At 39.8% G+C, this 25,001-nt stretch overlaps 1 protein-coding gene across 4 annotated transcripts in view; it reads right to left on the bottom strand.

The window, feature by feature from the left end:
* The window catches only part of dnmt3bb.1 (DNA (cytosine-5-)-methyltransferase 3 beta, duplicate b.1), a 284,103-nt gene that overhangs the window by 41,549 nt on the left and 217,553 nt on the right, over window positions 1-25,001 (bottom strand). For 3 of the 4 annotated variants that reach the window (XM_059652779.1, XM_059652780.1, XM_059652778.1), the window contains 2 exons: window positions 9,133-9,281; window positions 5,725-5,810 (listed from right to left, as the gene is read on the bottom strand). In XM_059652779.1, the coding sequence (XP_059508762.1) occupies window positions 5,725-5,810; window positions 9,133-9,281 (235 nt within the window). Of the gene's footprint in view, window positions 1-5,724; window positions 5,811-8,585; window positions 8,883-9,132; window positions 9,282-25,001 lie in introns of those variants that run through there. The other variant, XM_059652781.1, reaches the window with a different exon arrangement.

Genomic DNA, 25,001 nt, shown 5'->3' on the forward strand with positions numbered 1-25,001 from the left:
ATTCACATGGGAGTTTTATGAGTACAGTAATATCACTTTTTCATAAAGGCCTGGCAACAATTTCTTGAAGGGGATATGGTCATGACAGTTTTTACTTTTAACATTTTTCTGTATTGCATCAACATAACCAGGAACTGCCTTACTTAGTTATAATACTGGACTTATGCAGGCTTTCCATAACTTGATCAAGTTACTATGCTAAGTGCATATGCAATTCATTAATTTAAAGAAACAAATATTAACAAACACGATTTGGACAATAAATAACTTGCAATATATGGAACTGTAAAAGAATGTTCTCTCAATTCTTTTCAGCAGGCTCTTGGAATAGCATTTTTTTTGCATTTCATAAATCACCAATTTAACAATTTAATTTAACCACAAGATAAGCAGAAATTTCTTCAGCCAGAGAGTGGTGAATTTATGGAATTCACTGCCATAGAAGGCTGTGGAGGACAGGTCATTGAGTATATTTAAGACTGAGTTGCATAGGTTCTTATTATCAAAGAGATCAAGGGTTATGGGGAGAAAGCGGCAGAATGGGGTTGAGGAACTTATCAGCCATGTTTGAACGGCAGAGCAGGCTCAATGGGCCAAATGGCCTAATTTCTGCTTCTATGTCTTATGGCGTTAATGAATTTGAATACAAACAACCCGCTATCATAGCGTCATCAAAAAACCGGAGCAGGAGTAGGCCATTTGGCCCTTTGAGCCTGCTCTTCCATTCAGTATGATCTGGCTGATTATCCAACTCAATACCCTATTCTCACTATCTCCCATACCCTTTGTTCAATTTAACATCAAGAATTATATCTAATTCTTCTTGAAAACTCACAATGTTTTGAAGTCAACTGATTTCTGTGGCAAAGAATTCCACAGGCTCACCACTGTCTCAGGGAAGAAATTCCTCTTCATCTCATTTCTAAATGGCCTATCCCTTATATTAGTCTTTGACCCCTGGTTCCAGACTCCCTAATCAAAGGGATCATCCTTCCTGCATTTTCCTGTCTAGTCCTGATAGAATTTTATAGACAGATCAGAACTGTAGAACATAATGATTATAGATAATGGGAACTGCAGATGCTGGAGAATTCCAAGATAATAAAATGTGAGGCTGGATGAACACAGCAGGCCAAGCAGCATCTCAGGAGCACAAAAGCTGACGTTTCGGGCCTAGACCCTTCATCAGAGGGGGATGGGGAGAGGGAACTGGAATAAATAGGGAGAGAGGACCGAAGATGGAGAGTAAAGAAGATAGGTGGAGAGAGTGTAGGTGGGGAGGTAGGGAGGGGATAGGTCAGTCCAGGGAAGACGGACAGGTCAAGGAGGTGGGATGAAGTTAGTAGGTAGCTGGGGGTGCGGCTTGGGATGGGAGGAAGGGATGGGTGAGAGGAAAAACCGGTTAGGGAGGCAGAGACAGGTTGGACTGGTTTTGGGATGCAGTGGGTGGGGGGGAAGAGCTGGGCTGGTTGTGTGGTGCAGTGGGGGGACGGGACGAACTGGGCTGGTTTAGGGATGCAGTAGGGGAAGGGGAGATTTTGAAACTGGTGAAGTCCACATTGATACCATATGGCTGCAGGGTTCCCAGGCGGAATATGAGTTGCTGTTCCTGCAACCTTCGGGTGGCATCATTGTGGCAGTGCAGGAGGCCCATGATGGACATGTCATCTAGAGAATGGGAGGGGGAGTGGAAATGGTTTGCGACTGGGAGGTGCAGTTGTTTGTTGCGAACTGAGCGGAGGTGTTCTGCAAAGCGGTCCCCAAGCCTCCGCTTGGTTTCCCCAATGTAGAGGAAGCCGCACCGGGTACAGTGGATGCAGTATACCACATTGGCAGATGTGCAGGTGAACCTCTGCTTAATGTGGAATGTCATCTTGGGGCCTGGGATGGGGGTGAGGGAGGAGGTGTGGGGACAGGTGTAGCATTTCCTGCGGTTGCAGGGGAAGGTGCCGGGTGTGGTGGGGTTGGAGGGCAGTGTTGAGCGAACAAGGGAGTCACGGAGAGAGTGGTCTCTCCGGAAAGCAGACAGGGGTGGGGATGGAAAAATGTCTTGGGTGGTGGGGTCGGATTGTAAATGGCGGAAGTGTCGGAGGATGATGCGTTGTATCCGGAGGTTGGTAGGGTGGTGTGTGAGAACGAGGTGGATCCTCTTGGGGCGGTTGTGGCGGGGGCGGGGTGTGAGGGATGTGTTGCGGGAAATACGGGAGACGCGGTCAAGGGCGTTCTCGATCACTGTGGGGGGAAATTTGCGGTCCTTAAAGAACTTGGACATCTGGGATGTGCGGGAGTGGAATGCCTTATCGTGGGAGCAGATGCGGCGGAGGTGGAGGAATTGGGAATAGGGGATGGAATTTTTGCAGGAGGGTGGGTGGGAGGAGGTGTATTCTAGGTAGCTGTGGGAGTCGGTGGGCTTGAAATGGACATCAGTTACAAGCTGGTTGCCTGAGATGGAGAATGAGAGGTCCAGGAAGGTGAGGGATGTGCTGGAGATGGCCCAGGTGAACTGAAGGTTAGGGTGGAAGGTGTTGGTGAAGTGGATGAACTGTTCGAGCTCCTCTGGGGAGCAAGAGGCGGCGCCGATACAGTCATCAATGTACCGGAGGAAGAGGTGAGGTTTGGGGCCTGTGTAGGTGCAGAAGAGGGACTGTTCCACGTAACCTACAAAGAGGCAGGCATAGCTGGGGCCCATGCGGGTGCCCATGGCCACCCCCTTAGTCTGTAGGAAGTGGGAGGAGTCAAAAGAGACATAATGATTATTTTTTGTTACATACCTTGAATAATTTGAAAAATAAACAACTTGTCCTTAGCAGCCAACTTTAATGAGTACAATTTACAATTGTTTAAGAGATTGTTCAATGAGTTTTAACTGATACAGAGGCTAATGCCAAATACATTTCTGTCTAATTAGCATGCTTGTTAAAAATACAACCATTTGTGTTTTAGACATATTGCAGTCATTAAAGATAATCTTAATTAAATTTTGATAGAAGAATTTCTTCCTTATGAAACAGGAATGTAATTCCTGAGAACTGAATTATTTTAAGTTTGAATAAGGTCAGTGAAATTCACCTGGAACCAGGATTAAGTATAAACTGTTGGAACAAGGAATTCATACAACATATGACCTGCTTTTTGTTTCAATTTTCCATGTAAATTATGAATGAATCTTTTACAAATTAAGGCAAATGAGAGTCAATCATGAGTATCAGCAATGTTGATTATACCCAGGACATATCCATTTGTGTAGCACATACATGTCGAAGTTTAATGGGAGTTATTGAGATTTAAGGTTATTTGCTCGTCAACATTGTTTGCAATCCATACATTGTCGGCCAGCATGTTCCAGTCATTGATCTTAATGGCATACACAATGAAGGATTGTTGACTGAAATATCAATATTGTTCATTTTAGACATAATTTGAATCAGTAAATTGGGGACGTTACCATTTAATGGTATTATCATTGGACTGTTAATCCAGAGACTAGGTAATGGTTCTTGGGACCCAGGTTCAAATCCCACCATGACAGATAATGGAATTTGAATTCAATAAAAATATGGAATTAGGAGTCTAATGATAACCATTAATCCATTGATAGATTGTCAGAAAAATTCTTCTGGTTCACTTTTAGGGAAGGAAACGGACATCCTTACCTGGTCTGACCTAAATGTGACACCAGACCCACAGCAATGTGGTTGACATTTAACTCTGGGCAATTAGGGATGGTCAATAAATGCTGGCTTAGCATGTGATTCATTCATCACATGAATGAATTTAAAAAAGTGTGAATTCTGCTTTTTCGATCGGCCAATGGTAGGATATAGAGAAAAAAAATTAAACTTTGCATACTTCGTCTAGATCAAGTTCCCCTTCCTTCAACATCAACAACATAACTTAATCTTGATCTCCTGTCTATTAAAATGGTGTGAATAGCTAGTTTCTCAAACAGACCCATCACTTTATGGCTTCTCTACATCTCACATAAAGATCTTATTGGGTTGCAACTAACATGTTTAGTACTGGATGACAGGTTGCATAAGAGAAACTGTTCCCATCATTCAGGGCAGAATTCAAGGTCACAATCCAGAGGTGAATATCTATCACAGGCTAAGCAACATTTTATAAACTATGTATTAAAAGGCACATTTAAATCTAAACAGTACTGTTAATAATTTTGGCCTGGATTTTCCAATAGTCAGACAGTCGTTATTCCAGCTAAGATGAGACTTATAAACAGGGAACCTGCAGAATCCCCATCGTAGCAGATTCTAAATTGAAGATTCCGCTGGTCAATTCCGTTTTGCCTGGGGCTTTCAGAAAATCTCCAGAAAAATCAGAGAATTCCAATGAAATTAAATAAGCAGTTGCTCAGGAAACATTAGATTATTAAATACATGGCCAAAAGCTCAAGTAACTATTCAACTGAACCCATAATTACCTCACACTTAGCTTTCCCGCTAATTTCTTTTCTTTGCAGCAGTGAATTCCAGAACTGAAAGTCAATGCTGTGAATAGCATCAGCACATTGATCACCTTGCATGGGTCTTTGGAGTGGGTGCATACATGCACAACATACAGATAGCATTGCTCAGACACCTGCAACACCACTTACACCCCATCCTCTGCTTCATACCCAACTCCCCTGTCAGAGATACACTTCCCCCAGTCCGCACCAACACCCCCTTATCTACTCCAACCCAAGCCCCTACTTCTCAGCCACTGGACACAGCTCCCAGCCCATGCTCCAAACCTAAATGTATTTTTCCCTTGCCACTGGACATACTTCTCCCTTTCTCCTCTCCACAACAGAATCTCTTACCTCTACCGCCAGACCTAAATCTCGCCACTTCTCCTGGTCTGCATGCAATTGCCTTCTATGCCAATGGACCAAACCTCACACCATCCATTCCCTGGACTCAACACTCACTGGACCCAAATTCTCCCACCCACCTTGATCTACCCTAAACACTGCATCACTTACCTGGACAACTTGCAACTTGGCACCGTACCCCTTGCCAACCTATGCTGAGCATCCACCGTCCTACTCCTACTCAGCTGATACTGTACTTAGCTGGCATCCTACCCTACCAACACCTTAACATTACACTTACCTTATGTATTTACTATTTGATAGCAGCTGTCAAAATGAAAGCATGGATCTATAAGTTTCAGAACAGAGCAGCAGACTGTTGTGAAAACAGGGCCTGGTGTGCCTTTGCCTGACAGTTCCAAGCTATAAGAGAACTGTCAGAATTAAAGTTCAGCTCCACATCACTGAAGAATCAAAGATTAGAAATCTTGTCTCAGAAATATGGAACTCCCACCTTTCAGTAAAAAAGGAAGGGGTAGTGTGGCAATCTGAGTGAGATTGCCTCTCCTTAGAAAATCTGACCCATGAATTGATAAAGAAATCATTTGTATGAAATGCTTTTTGCTACTGTCTCAGTGTAGGTATAACCTGTTTATTTTAAACAGATTAACCCTTCTGTTAAGTATTTATCTATGAGTAATACTATAATTAGCAATTTCCACCTTTAATTTGAACAACAGTTCCATCTATGGGGAAACCATAACAACACTACAATTTAAAGCAATAATAATACAATCTTAACAATATACACATTTTACTGTATTTTACATCACCAAAGTATTTTATATGATATAACTGAATTAATAGTAATTCAAAATTCAAAAATAATTTCTAAAAACATAAATATGTCTGACCTGTTCATTCCCGGCAAGTTTCCCCAAAAATAGCGAGCTCTGTGTGCTGCAGATACATCTATTGCATCAATCATAACTGGGTTACACTGTAGACAGCAAAAGAGGAAAAATATTATTGTTGGACAAGCTAACAGCCAGAACAGATGATCTACAGCTGGCTTGATCAACATGTGCGTCTGTGTGTGTGTGCCTGTGTGTCTGTTCCATGGCTGTTGCCCTCCTGTGCAGGCTCCAGTGCCCTAGCAGAGTGGGACACCCAGACCCAGACAGCGGCTGGGCATGAGCAGAAGTGTGTGAGAGAAAATGCGGCTATCAGAGGGAGAAACAAACAGCAAGATGGGACTAAGTGTCAGAGAGAGACACAAGTATGTAAGAGAAAGGTAGCTGACATTTTTGATGGTCACCTTCATTTATTACTCATATAAAACTGTATGAATTTATATGGAACACAGAACAGTACAGCAAAAGAGCAGGTCCTTCAGTCCACACCATGTCCATGCTGATCATGTTGCCATTCTAAATTAATTCCATCTACCTGCATATGATCCATATCCCTCTACTCTCTGTCTATTCACGCGTTTGTCCAAAGGCCTCTAAAATGTTGCTATTGTATCTGCTTCCACTACCTTCCCTGGGAGCGCATTCCAGGCACCTATAAAATTCTGCATTAAAAAAAATTGCCTTGCACATCTTTAAACTCTGTCCTCTCACGTTAAACTTATGCCTCCTGGTATTTGACATTTTCATCTTGTACAAAAGGTGTCCCTCTGATTATCCACCTGACCATGCCTCTCATTATTTTATATACATCCACTAGGTTGCCCTCGGTCTCCGAAGTTCCAGTGAAAACAATGCAAGTTTGTCCAACCTCTCCTCAAAGCTAATGCACTCAAACCCAGGCATGTTGTGATAAACCTCATTTGCACCCTCTCCAAGCCTCCACACCTTCCCTCTCGTGTGGTGACCAGAACTGTACACAGGACTCCAATATTTATGTAAATTTACAAAAAAAATCAATTTATTGTTTTGACTTTTGAGGGAGAGATAAGTAATTGAGAGAATACGTGCAAGTGTGTGAGAGAGAAATAGTGTGAGTATGAGAGAGGGATAGTCAGTGAGTGAGAAAGAGTGGGAGGCATTATGTGTGAAGGGGATTGTGTATGAGGGAATAAGAGAGAGTGAATTTATGTGTGGGAGAGGGGGCAGTGTGTACAAGGGAGTGAGGTAAAGAAATGGGTGGTGTGTGCAAGAGAGAACAAAAGAGAGTGTCTTTTAGGGAGAATGCGAATCCTTAGCCTGGGAATGAGGTGGACACACACAGAAAAACCTATCCACACACCAGGCCTGGAGAAGAGGAAAACCAGGGTAAAAGGCAACTGCTTCTGTCCCCAACACTCCGATTTCCATTGAGACCAGATCAGAATGTACGGCACTAGAGATGAACATAAGATGTTAATTAAACTCAATTCTTTAGCCTTGCCTTAGTTCTTTCTTCTTCCTTGGTGACCAGAAATTGGGCTATGCCAGACTCTCCAGCTCTGTTTCTTCAGCAAAAATGCTTTCAGAATTTAAAGGAGGTAAAATGGGTTTCATCATCCAGCCACCTAGAAAGCCATCAAGAGGTTGCAATCACCTCCTTTCGAGGAGGCACACTGAATTCAGACACTTGGCTGGGCATCATTTCTCCCGGAGAAATCATTCCCTGATAGCTGCCAGCTGTTCACAGACTGTCAGCTAAGCACTGCTCAGTAGTGTAATTGAGGGAGAGATGAATGCTGTTGGCAATGTATTTACCCAAGGTCCAGGTCACAAGTGATTGGGGGCTCGATGTGGGACTGCAGGAGTAGGGGATAGCAGCAAGTGCTGGCTCTCAACAATGTTTCCCTTCTCCAGTCCCAATGGTGGTCACCCAATTTGGCACTAGTTTCCAATAATGGAACCCTCCTGGCAGCTAGCAAACCGTCTTAGCAGGATTTGCTTTGTGGGCTTCCCACAAGATACCTGCTGTCTCTGACTGAAAACCAGTCATGGTGAATGAAGGCCCTCAGTGGGGCAAATAATTGACAATGAGGCATGGCGGCCAGCTGGAGGCCTTCCTTTCCAAATTTATAGGAGAAGATGTGGGATGGCAGTGGGATCCCTTCCCTTGCCTGCCCCAGGAAAAACACACCTGCCACCAAACCTGCCAGGAGAAAGGACATTAAATTCCTTCCACAATTTATGTTGCAATTGTTGGTGCAGAAAAAGAAAAACTAGCACCTACATTATCTTAGGTAGTAGGGTTGTGAATAGTGGATTTTTTTTTGTAGGGCCTGTTGTCAGCCTTCACCATTCCCATTTTCCACAGTATTATTCTTCTCAGGCCTCTGCTATATTTGAGTTATTTAGGAGATGGGGAAAAGCATAAAGAAGATTTGCAGCCAAGCTAAACAACAGGCTCAATTCTGCAACTAACTATGAAAATGATAATCCATTTGATTTTTATTACCTCAGTCTCTTACCGGAGCCAGTAAGATGAATAGTAGCATGTCAATCTTCTGCATAAAACAAATGACCAATATGTCATTTAATAGAGGAAATTATTTCAGTAATTTCCCTTGGAAAGTATAAGCAAGAGGTGAGAGATGAAGGCTTTTCCTTACTGGCAGAATTCATCCAAGTATCAGTGTTATTTATAGTACGCTCCTGAATAACATTCCCCCACATATGAATTGCAAGAGTAGTTTTTAAGAAGAAATAAATTTCCTTTCCTATCAATACATTAATAAAGCAAATTAATTTTTAAACAATAAAATTAGTAGAGTAATTGCTTTCTTAAAAGTAGCCAATTGTCCTTCCAGGCCACTTTGCTTACAATGAATAACAGTAGGCAAGCAGGTTTTTCGACCCACAAGTCAGCATGCAACATCTAACCAGGGTTATCTATCCTTAAGTTTTTACTGGCCAGTGTGTCAAGATTGCTGTTACTTACACTGGAGTTTTCTCTATATTCATGCAATGCAGTTTTACTGGCTGAGGTCATCACCAAGGTCTCACCTCAACCTTGCTCCTTGTCTGACGCATGGTGATCTTTAGGTTAAACCACTACCAGTCATCTCTTTCTCATGACAGCACAGCCCTATTCCTCCAGGACTATGGCGGCTTTACTTCTACTTTACCTTTTTGCATACAGAACCAAAATTGTAAATGAGCACATTAATACAAATCATAATCATTTGCAGCCGCTTTCATTTACCTTTGCCCATACACACAACAAAAATCAACTCAGCCAAAGCTGACTTTGCATTCTTTCTTCATTAATGAGAGCTATAAACACCTCATACCACAGTGCTACCATCAGTATCACATCATTGTAAAATGCCTAGAATAGGCTTGAAACAATATAGTTGGACTGAATTTAAATACTACCTCCAAGAAACGTGAAATATCCCTTTTATCATTGACTCCCATGGCAACAACATTTTCAAATAACCAAAAGAAAGGCCTGTCTTCCCACTCTTTCGGTCTGGTGTCATGAAGTAGCCGGTAGAATTCAAAGAAGAGTCTTCCTGTGCCCTCTGCAAAAAAGCACAGCAAAGTCATGCTGATGAATAACATATTCATAAGATGAAATTCACCAACACACAACCTTTTCATCAGCACCAAATCGATGGACACATTCATGCTTGCATCAATGCATATTCAAGTGAGACTTTTGCAGAACAATTCAAGGGTCTGACTGTTCCCGATAGCATATATCTTCCAAGTCAGGAAGACTGTTTGAAATTTTGAAATGAGTGAGGGAAATGAAATTCAGAGCAATGTTCTGATTCCTGATTGCTATCCAGTATTCCCTGCCGATAGCATGTCTGTGTTGAGTGGACAGAATCAGGCTCAATTTCGCTCCACAGACAGTGTGACTGCTGATATTCCTGTCAAACTCACATGTGAATGATGGTCATGTGTACCTGGAGGATGCGATGCAATATTTGCAGACATGAGCAGGGACGGTCAATGAGAGAAAAGGGATGAAAGGTATAAGTCTTTTTTTGTTATTTTTGGTACCAAAATATCAACTATTCAAGAACTCAACTTCCAACTCACTTGAAGTGATAAAGTACCCATCAGTCACATTGCTTTTATTGAAATGATTTGACTATTGTAAACCAATTGACAAGGTATTTAAATTTGCTGTAGTGTTTTCCTGACAATTGTCTGCAAAGAGTTGAAGAATTTTTAAGCAATGATTTTGTCAACAATCATTTGCAGACAAATTACAATTAATAGGGGTCACATTACAGAACTAAATATTAACAAAGTTAATCAATATTGACTAACACCTTTGAGGAAATTTATTCCACTTATAGACGAGTGTCTAAATTGTCGAATTAACTGATCTGCACCAAATAAATAACACTGACTTTGGATAGTTCTGTAATTCTGAAACCTGTAGGATCAAATTTATTAAACATATTATCATATAGTCTAACTTATCTACATCAGATTCTTCTCGTGTCGGGTTTAAAATAAATGTGTTTTTGCATCTTCAGGAAAAAGAATACTGAATACAACTGCATTGCATTCATATATTACCACTAATAGTAATTTATGTAATTGTGATATGATGCCAAGTCACATTTTTAAAAGTGGCTTTTGGTCAAATAAAATTTTGACTCAACCACAGTGGACAGCATGAGTGAATGAACTATTTGTGAATGAACTATTTGTTGAATAAACTATGGCAGCATTCCTCATTTCATTGAATTTATTGCTCAGAATAGCCAAAGCAAAAAATTCTGAAGTTACAATGTGCCCAATGTAAAAATTCTGAGGGAATTGTTTTTGTCAGCTGGAAAAATATGGCAGAAAATATATTTATTTTCACAATGATGACACAAAAGTGTAGAAAAACTCCATAGCAATTAAAATAAATTAATTAAATGTTGCCAAGCATTTCTAATACATTCCAAAGGCTGTTTGTACATTCCTGCTAAGTGGTTAGAATGACTGCTTTCAATGAATCATTTATGAAATGTTGCTGGTCAAATTAGGAGAGATGATGGCACTGAGGTAATATAATTACACTAGTAATTCAAGAGTTAGGTTAATGCTCTGGGGACATGGGATCAAATGCCGTCATGGCAGCAGACGATTCATTAATATGACCAGGAAACAATCACTGATTGTCATAAAAACCCATCTGGTTTGTGAATGTCCTTTCCAGAAAGAAAGCTGCCATCCTTAGTCATAGTGGTTTACAACACAGAAACAGACCCTTTGGTCCACTGAGTCTGCAGTGGTCAAAAATAACCACCTAACTATTCTAATTTCAATTTCCAGTACTTGGCCTCACATGCCTTGGCAAGGCAAGTGTCACCTTAGCTGGGTGACTCCAGACCCACAGCAACATGATTGACTCTGAAGTGAAATAGCCTAGCAAGTTACTCAGTTAGGCGCAGGCCAACAAATGGTAGCCTTGCTATTGATACCCATTAAGGAATAAAGGGTTTAAAAATGGTATCCCACCTATTCACAATACACATTAATGATTTAGATGATTTAAACTAAATGTAATTTCTCCAAATTTGCAGATGACGCTAAGCTGGCAGGGAGGGTGAGCTGTGAGAAGGATGAAGAGTGTAATTTGGACAAGCTGAGTGAGTGGGCAAATGCATGGAAGGTGCGGTATAATGAGGATAAGTGTGAGATTATCCACTTTGGTAACAAAAACAAAGTCAGAAGTCACACAACATGGGTTAGAGTCCAATAGGTTTATTTGAAATCACAAATTTTCACAGTGCTCCTCCTTCGTCAGGTAAAGTCTGGTGAAGGAGCAACACTCAGAGCTTGTAATTTCAAATAAACCTGTTGGACTATAACCTGGTGGTGTGGCTTTTGACCTTGTCCACCCCAATCCAACACCAGCATCTCCACATCATGGGTATCAAAAACGGGAAGACATTTTTATCTGAATGGCTATAAATTGAGAGAGGAAACATGCAACAAGATCTGGGTGTCCCCATACACCAATCAGTAAGCATGCTTGTGCAGCAGGTGGTAAAGAAGAAAAATGGCCTTCAGACACAGGATTCAAGTATAGAAGCAGCATTGTCTTGCTGCAATTATTCGGAGCCTTGGTGAGACCAGATCAGAAACAGTGTGACCAGTTTTGGTCTCCTTATCTGAGGAGGAATGTTCTGGCTATAGATGGATTGCAGCACAGATTTACCCGACTGATACTAGGGATACGTGACTCACTGTGAGAAGGTTGAATCAGTTAGGCTATATTCATCAGAGTTGATAAAAATGAGGGAGGATTTCACAGAAACCTATAAAATTCTAAGAGGATCAGTCAAAGCAGATGCACAAAGGATTTTCCTGATGGTAGTAGAGTCCAGAACCAAAGGCCATGGTTGATGGATACGGGGTAAATCATTTAGATCTGAGATAAGGAGAAATTGCTTGGCCCAGAGAATGGTGAGCCTGTGGAATTTGCTAGAACAGAAAGCAGTTGTAGCCAAAAATATTGTTTGATTTCAAGAAGGAGTTGGATATAGCACTTGGGGCAAAAAGGATCAAAAAATATGGGGAGAAAAGGCAAGAACAGACTATTGAAAGGATGATCAGCCATTATCATAATAATGGCAGAGCAGGCTCAAAGGGCTGAATAGACTAGTACTGCTCCTATTTTTTATGCTTCTATTTCATAAAAGAAAGGTTTCCAACAATGGAATGCAGTGCTTTCGTTCACATTATGGCCCTTTCTTTTAGTTCTTGCTTTTCCGGGCCATTAGGATAAATCACCCACTTGTATACACCCTGAAATGCAATTTGACAGACAATATACTTGTGCCAGGGGTGTGCAATTGGAAATTTACCTTACTCATGTTTCACACTCCAAATTTTTTACACTGTCTTTTCAATGGTGCATATTTTAAATTTACTGTCTAATTTTCCTTTACCTCCAATAATTAACTGATGAGTCATTAAGTTAAATCTTTTATTTATTAGATTGGCAGAAAGATATTTAATGAACTCTTTTATTCTCTAAGATAATGTACTTTTAGTGGCTGAGCACAATTCATCTGGATTTGAAACAATGTTGTCGTATTTAGCTGATAACCAAGCTTGCCTTTTTCACTACTGAAGTGTTGCTTAAGGACAGGTTATTGCAAAAGGGATACCTCAAGGGCTCTTGTTTTAGGGGCAGAAGATGTAGGTTCAAGTCCCACCTGTAGTGATGGTGTGTCATTACATGTCTGAACAGGTTGATTTTACTTAATTGTGATATTAATTATATTCCAGCTGACAACTCTAAATTGACAGACATTATCCTTGGAGGCCAGAATATCAGGAAGGAAATGACTGTTTTTCTTTCTCTTGCTGAACACATTTGCAACCTGATAATCAGACAAACTTCAGTGACATAAAGAAAAAACACTGTGTTTTGAAAAATAAAAGCTGATTTGCATTCACATGGCTACAGTACGAAAGGTAAAATAAATAGGCTGGTACTGTGCTACTGTTATTCATACATCTAGAAAAGTGGTTATAGTTTAATGCCGAGGTTAAGAATCTGTTCAATGAGATTTGCTCATGAAGTGATAGTGGTTGTGATGCTACTAGGAATGGATCGCCTAGGGCAGAAGTTCAGTGTATGAGAAATTAATATATGATTTGATTTGGACGGCCATAGTCTCTACTTGAGCTGTCAAGCAAATGGGCACATCTTCCCAGGCCTTCTCCCAATTGATTGAGGGTTGTCTAGATTTTCAGAGACATCACCATTTGACCCATTTATCAGGTTGTGATTGGTGTTGTTCACAATCAACCAGTAGGTGTGCCATTGTCGAAATCTACAACTGTTCCTCAGTGCAGAACATGTTCTCACTGAGACTGCAAGATTTCAGATGACTAGGATGGGTTTCATTCAATGGGAATGCTTTGGTAGTTGTCAGTCGGCTGCATTTTTGGTTTGTACTGTGCTGGAAATGTGTCATGTGACCAACTAAGAACTGAGACTTAGTTAAAAATAAAATTGTCAGTTCTGTTCAGAATCTGAGCACGATCATACTAATGGAGGAACAATGTATTGTGTTTTTCATTTTGCAAAATCACTTTGAAACCTTCACAATATGCATAATACTCTGCAGGTCACACTGATTTCCATTTTGATTCCTGCTGGAAGGTATATGTGGAGACCATCCCCTCTTTCACACTTTCTGTGTAAAGCAGGAAGATTGAGTGTCTACACCACAACTTGTTAAACAAATGACTGACATTAAATTTTGCTAAGTTGACAATGGACATAACAAACGTAATGTAGAAATGGATGGTTACCTTACCGGCAGATAGATGAACTTTGTAGGGCAGTAGTTCAATCAAAGACAATGATGTGGTCTCAAATGAGACCTATTCAAATGTAACCTGCACAATATGTGCTCAAGACCTGTATCTGAGTGTGACCTCACAATGGATGTGATTCTAAAAGTACAGACATTACTTTCCAAAATTACTTGCAGTGCAGTTTGTTTCAGACAGAAAACTGGAATATTTTACAATTCTAATTCTCTGGTCTAGGCTAACCGCTAACAGTTTAGTTCAGTGATCGTACTCTTGCCTAAGTAAACACATTGCGAGTTCAAGTCTGCAAGCTATGTGTAGGAATTGATGTGTGGAGCCAGACGAAGTAGGTGAGGTCTTTAATGAGTACTTTGCATCAGTATTCACCAAGGAGAAGGACATGGATGATGGTAAAATTAAGGAGGAGCATCTTCTGGGGCATGTCAACATTAAGGAGGAGGCATTGCATGTCTTGAAAAGCATTAAAGTAGATAAGACCTTAGAGCCCAATCCCAAGATACTGAAGGAAACTAGGGTGGGGGGAGAAATTGCTGGGCCCTTTTTAAAACTAGAGGGTGGTGGATGCCTCGAATGTGCTGCCAGTGGAGGTGAGAGAAGTAAAGATGATAGCAATGTTTAAAAGGCATTTAGACAGTCACATGAACAGGCAGGGAATAGAGGAATACAGACCATTTGCAGTAGATGGAATTAGTTTAGAATGGCATCGTGGTTGGCTAAAGGACTTGTTCCTGTACTTTACTGTTCTGTGTAATAATAAACAGAGCACAGGACTTTATACTGACATTCATGTTTGCATTTCACAATTACGTAAATAAATTATTTCTCATATCGATAATCTAAAATACAGCAAGAATTCTGAATTAAAACCTTTCAACCTGGAATCATTAGGAATTCCCAATATTTTCAATGTTTCAGAGGTGTCCAAAAGAGGCACAATAATATTAATTCTGTTTTATCAAGTATCCAAAAATGATAGTTCCGGTACCATATATATCCTAAGCTAATGAGAGGTCATTGATGAATGTTTCTCTGATACATAACATAACAATTCAGAATAGTATGATGCACATTCCACTGAAGGATGAATAGGGGCACCACAGATAAAATGACACAGAAGTATATATCCTGTGTATAAATGTTGATTATACCCACACTAATAAGAAGCAGACAATTTCTATCTATAGAACCACAGAAAATTATTGGGAGAATCATCACTTGGATGGTCTCATGCAGCATTGACTAAAATCTGGTGAATATGGCATTATTAACTGTGAAAAGATAGAAGAAGAGGAAAGGAGATTAGAAATCAGCTTGGAAAGGAAAATGTGAATAAGTACTTACCTGATCCATCCAGAATCTCCAAAACAGGCAGTAAGCTCTTGAAATATACTGAAACAATACTGATTTCTGAAAACCTTGGAAGAAGTGTAGGCTCTCAGTGCCATCTCTCTTGATTTACAGTATGGTGTAGCTGAGGAAGTTAAGTCTTCCAACACATACGAGTGAGAAAGAAAGGGAGACATCAGAAAATGGAGATAAACAGACACAAAGAAAGGGAGCCATCTAGAAAAAGAGATAAAGGGAGAGAATAATAAAGGCAAGCATCAAGGATGAGTGGAGATAGATCAAACATTATTTTGAGACAGAGAATTTTCAAGCAGAAGTTTGGAGGATTCCAGATCAAGTGAGACACAAAACAGCAAGTGCACACATCACAGAGAAAATGAAATAAGGTAAATCAGATTTCAAGAGAACTAAGATTCAGATTGTAAACAAAAGAAAGAGCAAGGAAACATCAGCAGCTATAAATATTCTTGATCACATCCAATCTACAATCTTATTGTATTCTATTTGAAATTAACCTTTATATGATTACTTTTACAGGCAGGATTAATCTTAGAAGAAGAATAAGTAAATGAAAAGGACTTTTTAGTGCTCTGTGAAATGACGTCAATTTTGGATGACACCTTCAAATACTTGATATTCACAATTCTAGTTAGCACATTAATGCTCTCCTATCAATGGAAAGGACAATGCTGTTGTAAAGAATGTCAGAGACATACATAAATTTAATCCAAGAAGTAAAGGTCTAAATGACATGAATCCACTGAAAATACATTTAAATGGGGACAAAACCCATCCCCATTCACCACAAGAATTAAGCAGAGCTATTTTTGAAAAATTCTTCTTTGACAGCAAAAGCTTTGGATGATTACCTTAATCCTTGGCCAATAAAGGTCAAATTCTTGCTATCCTTTCTGTACCATTATAGAACTATACTATTCAAATGGGTGAGTGAACAACTTTCCACAGCTGCATATGTGTCTTTAAAAGGTAACAATACAGTGGTGAGGTGAGGAAGCTTGGGAGTTTTAATCCCCCCACAGAGATCATAAGAAAAAATACATTCTCAATATCAGCAACTGTTAAGTTACACAACACTTAAGATGAACTATCAAAAATAGCTGCCCAACATCAAACTGCCCAAATACTATTTTCAATGACAGTTGCCCTTGTGCATCTCCTTTCATATTTTAAATGGTCCATTGATGGCATACATGAAATGAATTACCAAAGTCCAGTGATGGAAAGCAGACTGTACATCAACAATTCAGTATTTTACATGGAAAAACCTACAGGAGGTATATAAAGACCTACTTGATATGATAGAAAACCAATACATGCCCTGGAAAATCCAAAGGCTAGATTTTTATACTGAGATTGGCAATTCATGATGAGAAGTTTCCTGACTTGGTAGATCTGCTTTTGATTTAAAGCAGCATTCACAGCAAATTGTTTACTTTATTGGACAGGGAAGGCAGCTGTGGGAAAGATCCTAGGTGGCCACGGGCCAGGCACGTGCTAAAATGAGTTGGTTCAAAGGGTCAGTTTCAGTTCTCTGGACTTCATCTCAGTTTTAATAAAAGCAGTTATGCCCCATGTCCATATCGTCACACCACCTCACCCTGTACCCACTCACTATAGCCCCTCATATCTCCGATGACAATACTACACTAATTTCTATTCCCTTATCATTCCTCATGGTGCCTCATATACTCCATTCCAGTGCTATGTCAACTTATGACATACAGTCATTCCCTATGTTCTTCATTCCCTACATGCCAACCAAGCCCCAATACCGCAAAGTGACTTAGGTAGCTCCCAATTAGGTAGCTAGATTAGATGGTCAATATGGATATTGAGTATGGACATCCAGAAGGTTTTGCAAAAGCTTAAAAACAGAATAAGACTACATGGAATGGGAGGTACCTTTCGGTCAGAAGCTGTAAACTAATGAAAATGGATAATAGGTTGTTCTTATTGATAGGATGTGACAAGTGGTGTTCCCAGAATGCTGTATTGTAGCCTCCGCTTTCTATACATACAGTGTCTTGGATGAAGGAATAAAGTTGCATATCCGAGTTTGCAGGTAACACTAAGTTAGGAAGCAGAATAAACTGAGTGAATGTGAACAGAAAGTTGTATGAATGTTGCACAGTGAGCAAAGCTAAAGCACATTGGGATTTGTGATGGAGATATAATTTGATTCACAAATACTTACTGCTACTTAATAAAATTTTGATTTGCAAAAAATATTAGAACACTTCTTAATGGTGAAAAACCTGGAGCTCTGAACAAATAAAGAGATTTAAGTATACCTATGCATAATCAGCACAAAAAAAACATTAAAATATGATTGGAATGAAGTCTTTATTTCAAAATAGAATTCAAATATGAAGAAGTGATGTTTCAATTGTAATGTGCCTTGATGCAACCTTTATTAAGAGTGCTACATTTAGTTTTGGACACCCAGACTCAGTAAAGATGCCATGGTCCTAGAAGGGGACAGCAGAGATTGTCCAAACCTGAAAGATTAATTTATAAGGCCACATTGCAGAAATTTAGCTTGTCTTCCCTTGATATGGCATTGAGGAGTTACCAATCAAAATGGTTAAAGTGATAGAGTAATTCAGCAGAGTAAATACAAATCAGCTATTTTCTCTTGTAGGATAAAACCAAAACAAGTGGGCATAACTTTAAAATTAGGGATAGACCATTCTTGAAGGAAATAAGGAAGCACTTCTTTCACACAAAATGTAGTGAAAATGTGGAACTCGCTTCTTCAAGAATCTTCAGGGTAATGTCCTGGGTGTAACTAACTTCACTGCTTCATTAATGACCATCTCTCCATTGTGAGATCAAACTGGGAGTTCACTGATAATTATACAACATTCAACATCACTTGTGACTCGTCAGATCTCAAACAACCCATATCCATATGAAGGAAGAGCTGGACAAATTCCAAGCTTAGATTGACATGTGGCAAGTAATACATGTGCCACACGATTGCCAGGCCACGACCATTCCCAACAATTAGAGAATCTAACCATCGCTCCCTGACATCAAATGACATTACCATCACTGAATCCCCCATTTTCAACATTATAAGGTTACCATTGACTTGAAACTGATTGGACCAACAATATAAATAGTGTAGCTACTATACCAAGTCAGAATTTAGGAATTCTACGGCAAGTAACTCACCTCTCTCCCAATGCCTTTCTAACATCTATAGGTATAAGTCAGAAGTGTGATGTAAAATTCTGCATTTTCCTGGATGGCTTAAGCTGCAACAACAATGAAGAAACTGAACATTATCCAGGAAAAACATCCCACTTGATCGGCACCCAATCTATGATCTTCAATACTCATTTTGTTCAGTGCACAGAGCAGTGTACGCCATCTAAAACACCCCCAGCAGTAATAACTCATTAATCCTCCTTTAACAGTATCTTTCAGATGTGTGACCTCTACCACCTATAAAGATAATGGCAGCAGATGCATGGGAATGCCACTACTTGCAAGATCCCTTCCAAGCCATACATCATCCTGACTTGAAATATGCTGCTGTTCCTTCACAGCCGCCAAGTCAAAAATCCTGGAATTCTATTTCCAAAAGTACTGCCTTTTGGGTGTCCCTACTCCTGAGGATTGCAGCAGTTCAAGGCTGCAGCTCACCAGTCTCAACACCTCACACTTGAAATCTTTGTCTTTAGCTTTATATTGCTCCAATACCTTTCAACCAAACTATCCTTGTAATTATCCCCTGCCCTGCCTTTTCACAACATCTCATTCTGTTGACTCTGACCTTTCGTACACTTATCTTTCTCTTTCATGCACTATGTTGAAAGTAGAAACTTCAGCTGGGTAAAACCTCCCATTTCCTCTTCTAGAGATAGTAGGCCTGAAACGTCAGCTTTCCTGCTCCTATGATGCTGTTTGGCCTGCTGTGTTCATCCAGTTCTACACCTTGTTATCTCATTTCCTCTTCTACCGTTCCATCGCTTTCACGCGCTCCTAACTTCTCCTCAGAATTCATTCCTTGTAGAAAATGTTTGACCACTGTCCTCATCTCATTTTTGGGGTTTAGCATTTTTTCCCATGTACGCATCTGCAGAAGGTCTTGGGACTTTTTAAAAACAAGAAATAAACACACTTAAATACACTTCATTGTCATCTACAAACCACAATGTGAATACTTTATTGACAAAATGTTGAGAGGTTTAAAATCCCCGTGCTAATTTTGAAGCCACGAAGTTTCAAACCTTTAAAGATTAGAAATAAATTACATTATAAATCATACAATTCACCTGGGCACCTGTTGATGGCACTATTTATTTACTACTCGCTAGAGCACCACCATTGGGATATTAATGATAGAACAATTCCTTCATAGTTTTTTTTATTATGCAGTGGATTATATACTGAAAATCTTTTGTATTATTCAAATGATTAATGCTTATTGTGTAGAAGAGCCTTCTTGACTTTTAATATCTATTAGCTGAATAGCCAACTAAAGTAATTGGTTCTGCCTTTTATAAATTAGTAATCATATCTTTCATAGTCATTACTTATCAATGTTACTTTCCCTCCTTTGCCTTTTATGAGTACGAGTTCTGTTGAAGGTACCGAATGGAAATATGAACAGATTTTCTTTTTAAAGACACTGATGAACTAATTGTGTATGTCCAGAATATCTGTTTTTATTTCAGACTTCCAGAATTCAAAGCTTTATATTTTATCTCTGCATTACTGTTATGGACACTGCTCTTCTAAACTGTGACTTATTCCTCAATTTCAGATACACGAACCTACACATTCAACTGGATTAGAACTTCTTCTCTTGATCTTGTGTCACACATTAACTTTTAATAATCTTCTAGATTTACAACTTATATCATGGTTTCTGCTCTCTGTGCTGTCAGTGTTTTTCCAGTTGTCTCCTTTCCAGACTGTAGGTTTCATAACTTTATCTTCAGACACTCAAAAATCAGCATCATAGTCCTTCTCTAATACTTGTTCTTTGTGTCTCAGTAAACAGACCTTCGCAAAGTACTTGAGTAATGAAGTGAACAAAATACTGCACAGTTGAAGCATTATTAACTGCAACGTATTCTTTAACTAGTGAGTTTTGAGAAGATTTGTAGCTCAGGTTGAGGTTCTGGATATGAGTTTGCTCGCTGAGCAAACATCCAGTATTCTTTACTGCTTTATTTATACAGTTCAAAACTCCCTTTGCTTTTCTAAAATGAATAGACATCTTATACTTTGCCTGGACTTTGGCTACTGAGGTGGGCAGTTAATGAAGGAAATTTTGCATGACTCTTCACATGGAATGGGGTGAGGGAGTGCATGGCATTGAGTCCAGCCAACAAACTTCGGAAGTGTATGTATTCACATGGCAGGTAACTGCTGAAGGCTGGTTAGAACATCCTGTTTAGTTCTCTGGGACTCTAGCTCCAATCTTTCACCATAAGATCCTCCTCCCACATCCCCTCCATACCTCCGTGCGAACCCAGTGCCCAACCCACAACCCCAACTACCATCCATACTCTTAGCTCCATGCCACAACCATAGTCATCTCCAGTATTTACCATGTGCAGGCTTCAGGAGCCACATGAGGATAAATATATATCAATAAACTAACGGTACAGTTACCACTTTAAACACCAGGTTATAAAAAAAAACTTTGATTCATAAAACTCATTCAAAGTTTTTGTACATCAAGTTTTTAATAGCTTATAGTCAGAAATCTGTATTACTACCTATATCAAATAGAGTGAATTTTTTTTAAGTGTCACTAAGCTGGTACTCAAACTGGGAAATCAGAAGCCCTGCTAAGTTGACTGTAGCTTTCAAACTCATTCATAATAATATAATAAATACCCTTGAGGAAATGTTAACAAACAGGTCTACTGAAATTGCATGAACAAATACTATGATTTTTTAAAAAAGTTCATTCACAGAACATGCCCATCACTGGCTAAGTCAGCATTTGTTGGCTGTCTCATTTGCCCTTGAGAAGTTAGGGGTGAACTGTTGCAGTCTATTTGCTGTAGTCACACCCACAATGCTCCAAGGAGGGAGTTCCAGGAGTTTGCCATTCTTTCATTGTCACTGGGTCAATGTGTTTCCAGGTCAGAATAGTGAGTGGGTTGGAGGGGAAACTTACAGATGGAGCGGTTCCCATGTATCTGCTGACCTTGACCTTCTAGATGCCAGTGGTCATGGATTTGGAGGGTGTTGTTTGAGGAGCCTGGGCGAACTTCTACAGCACACTTTGTAGATGGTACACACTTGCTACTGAGCATCGGTGGTAGAGGGAGCAAATGTTTGTGGATGTGGAGTCTGCCCTTACCTATGCCCACAAATCACAGCAGTGCAGAGCTTTTTGATTTTTTTTTCTGAAAGTATAAAGAATAGGAGACTTTAAAAGCATTAAAATCGGAGGCTTATACAGAATTTCTCCACCTCTCAAGTTATTTCTGCTTAATCAATCAATTTGTGACTCCCATTCTGCAAATTGAGGCCCTTACAACAGCCAAAATGGAATCCATTTCAACTCACAATTAATTTTAAATGAATCCCCAGACATATGAGTCACACTTTCCAATATTGGTGACAATAGTTTGGGCCAGAAGTGGGGTGGAGCTTTCATATCTGGGTCCCACCAACCATTTCTAAAGTTCGACAAAGTTTTCCTGACAACTAACATCTAGCCCAATGAGTCTACTATTACTTCCAGATCTACTTTCCTATAAAACTGCATACATGACTATGCAGCAGCCTACAAGGTACCAGGTATACTTTGTTCTGTGTTAAAGTCCACATGTAAGTAGTCACACAAAATAATGAAAGGTATCACAGGGACCAAAATAATTATTTTTCCATTTCTAACCTTGATTTCTCAAGGGCTACTTTTCGATTTTTGGAAATTCCCTCGTTTCCCTAGCTCCTTCACTAGGCAATGCAGACACTTAATAACAATACCTTCTGTATTTGTAATCTGATTCTGCATCTGTGTTTAATTTATGGTGCTTCTGAACTTACATAGATGCAGGATTAGAAGAATTCATCAACACTCCTAATAACCATCACTTCTTCATTAAATTTAAAAACACAATGCAAAGGCTAAGCATTAAGTTCCTCGACATGACAATATTTAAATTAGTGCAAGACAACTGGCCTATATTAGTAACAAGTAATTTGTTAAAAATATCTGACACACTTCTTCACTCAGAAGTCATCAACTTAACCATGTTTTTCCTAGACTGGAGAGGTGATAACTATAACTACTGCATGTTTGTCTCTAATTCGTCAGAGTATGCAAGACACTTAGGTGTGATAACTCAAATGCAAATGTTTATGTGCTGAAATAGCTTAACATTAAGTTATAGGATTGACAGTGTTCATTACAATTGCATTTACGTTCATAGAATCATACTGCAGATAACAGACTTTTTGGCCCATCATGTCTGCATCGAGTAAACTACTCTAAAATCGACATTAGCTCCACTTTCCAGCAGTCGGCCCACATCTTTGAACGTTGTGACTTTTTCCAGGTGCTCATCCAAGTACTTCTCAAAGGTTGTAAGATTTCACCAGATAGGTGCCGGCGCATTTCAGATTCCCACCACACTCTGGATGACATTAAAATTATGCTCCCTCGTTACTGACTCTTCAACTAAAGGGAACAGCTGCTTTGCATCCACCTTGTCCGTGCCTGTCATAGTATTATGTATCTCAATCAGATCCTCCTATATCCTTCTCTGGTGCTAAGAAACAACCTGAGTCTATCCAGGAACAAAAACAAAGTTGCTGGAAAAGCTCAGCAGGTATGGTGGCATCTGTGAAGGAAAAAACACAGAGTTAACATTTTGTGTCCAGTGACCCTTCCTCTTGCCACCTCTCTTCACAGCTAATGTGCTCCAACCCAGGCAACATGCTGGTGAATCTCCTGTGTATCCCCTCCAATGCAATCACATCCTTCCTACAGTGTGGTCACCAGAACTGCACACAGTACTCTAACTGTGGCAACACTAAAGTTTTGTGCAGCTTCAACATAACCTTCCCGTTCTTATAATCTATGTCACAACTCTTAAAAGCAAGTTTCCCGTATGCCTTCTTAACTACCCTAGTTAACTTGTCCTCCTGTCTTCAGGGATCTGTGGACAAGCACCCAAAGACCCTTCTCTTTCTCTGAGCTTCTGTTCTGCCATTCACAAGTACTCTCTTGTCATATTACTTCTTTAAAAGGTGCATCACCCCAGGGTTAAAGTCTATCTGTCACTGATCTGCCCATCTAACCAATCTGTTGATATCTTCTTAAAACCTAAGACCTTCCTCCTCACTGTCAACCATCTGGCCTATCTTTGTATTATTCACAAACTTGCTGATCATGTTTCCCACATTCTCATCTAGATTTTGTTTATCCATATATTTATATATATCTACTTTGTTTTTCTCCAAGCAGTAGTTCCTGAACCCCATACCTTTAAGCAGAAACTCCGCATTAATTTGCAAGGAATTAATTACTTCAGTTTTCCTGTTCCACAGTGAGGATAGTTTTAAACTTCTTTGCTAAGTAGTTTAAAATGTCTTCTCCACCCTCTGCAGACCTTCACTCCTGTTTCAAACTCTTTCCACCATTTGCCATCAAAAACCATCTACCCTTTGTGCAAACACTCATTCCTCTTTGCAGCATTCATTCACCTTTCCAATCCTTTTGCCTCCTTTGTAGCTCCTTTACCTCAGGTGCAGCCCCTCACCCTGCCCCTTGCAGACCCTCCTTCCACCATGGCCACTCTTCGTCTGCCTCCTTCCCTCTACCAGCTCTCACCCTCCCCAACCCCTTAGAGCTTCTCTCTGCCCACTCCACAGCCTCAATTTCCCCCAGTTTCTTGGCCTAACTCCACAGCTTCAGAAAAGATCAATGTCACTCTTAACCCTCCTCCTACCAGCCTCACTCCCAATTCCCAACAATCTTGCTGACTGCTACCACTCACCTTGTTCCAATTATAACCTGGTTTTATCACATTCACTCTGAATCTATCAGCAGCAAACACAAAAGAGAACCAATCCATCATTGATGAAGCAGCTCCTTCCCCTTCCACTCTACTGAAGGAGTGACATTTCTCTGATTGCTTGCCCATGAGAATTACTTTTCTCAGGTGATTTGTGAACTTCCAGCATTGGATTCACCTGCTGCCCACATGTATTTTGAGCACTGACATGCAATAAACAAATTGGCTATACACAGAACGAAAATTTTAATTGTTCTGATCAATTTCAGCTTGCTCTTCCATTCATGGTGTACTTGCAAGGAGTAATTTAGCAAGCAAAGCTCCACCTCAAAATCTTGGTTTACAGTTTAGCATCTGCAAGAACCTAATCACAACTCTGAAGGACAAGATGTTGGTGAATTTTATTCAATATTCATGGGAAAAGTATTATCGTAATTAGTGAAGCAATGAAGAGAGAGTATATAAGGGGGAATAAAGTTAATGTTACTTATATTTCCTTTCCATTGAGATTTTAGCTCAGGCTAATTCTTAACAATGTATGTCCTAGTTACCTAAGAGTCCAAAACACAA

This window comes from Stegostoma tigrinum, chromosome 19 (assembly GCF_030684315.1).
Source record: "Stegostoma tigrinum isolate sSteTig4 chromosome 19, sSteTig4.hap1, whole genome shotgun sequence".
Taxonomy (NCBI): Eukaryota; Metazoa; Chordata; class Chondrichthyes; order Orectolobiformes; family Stegostomatidae; genus Stegostoma; species Stegostoma tigrinum.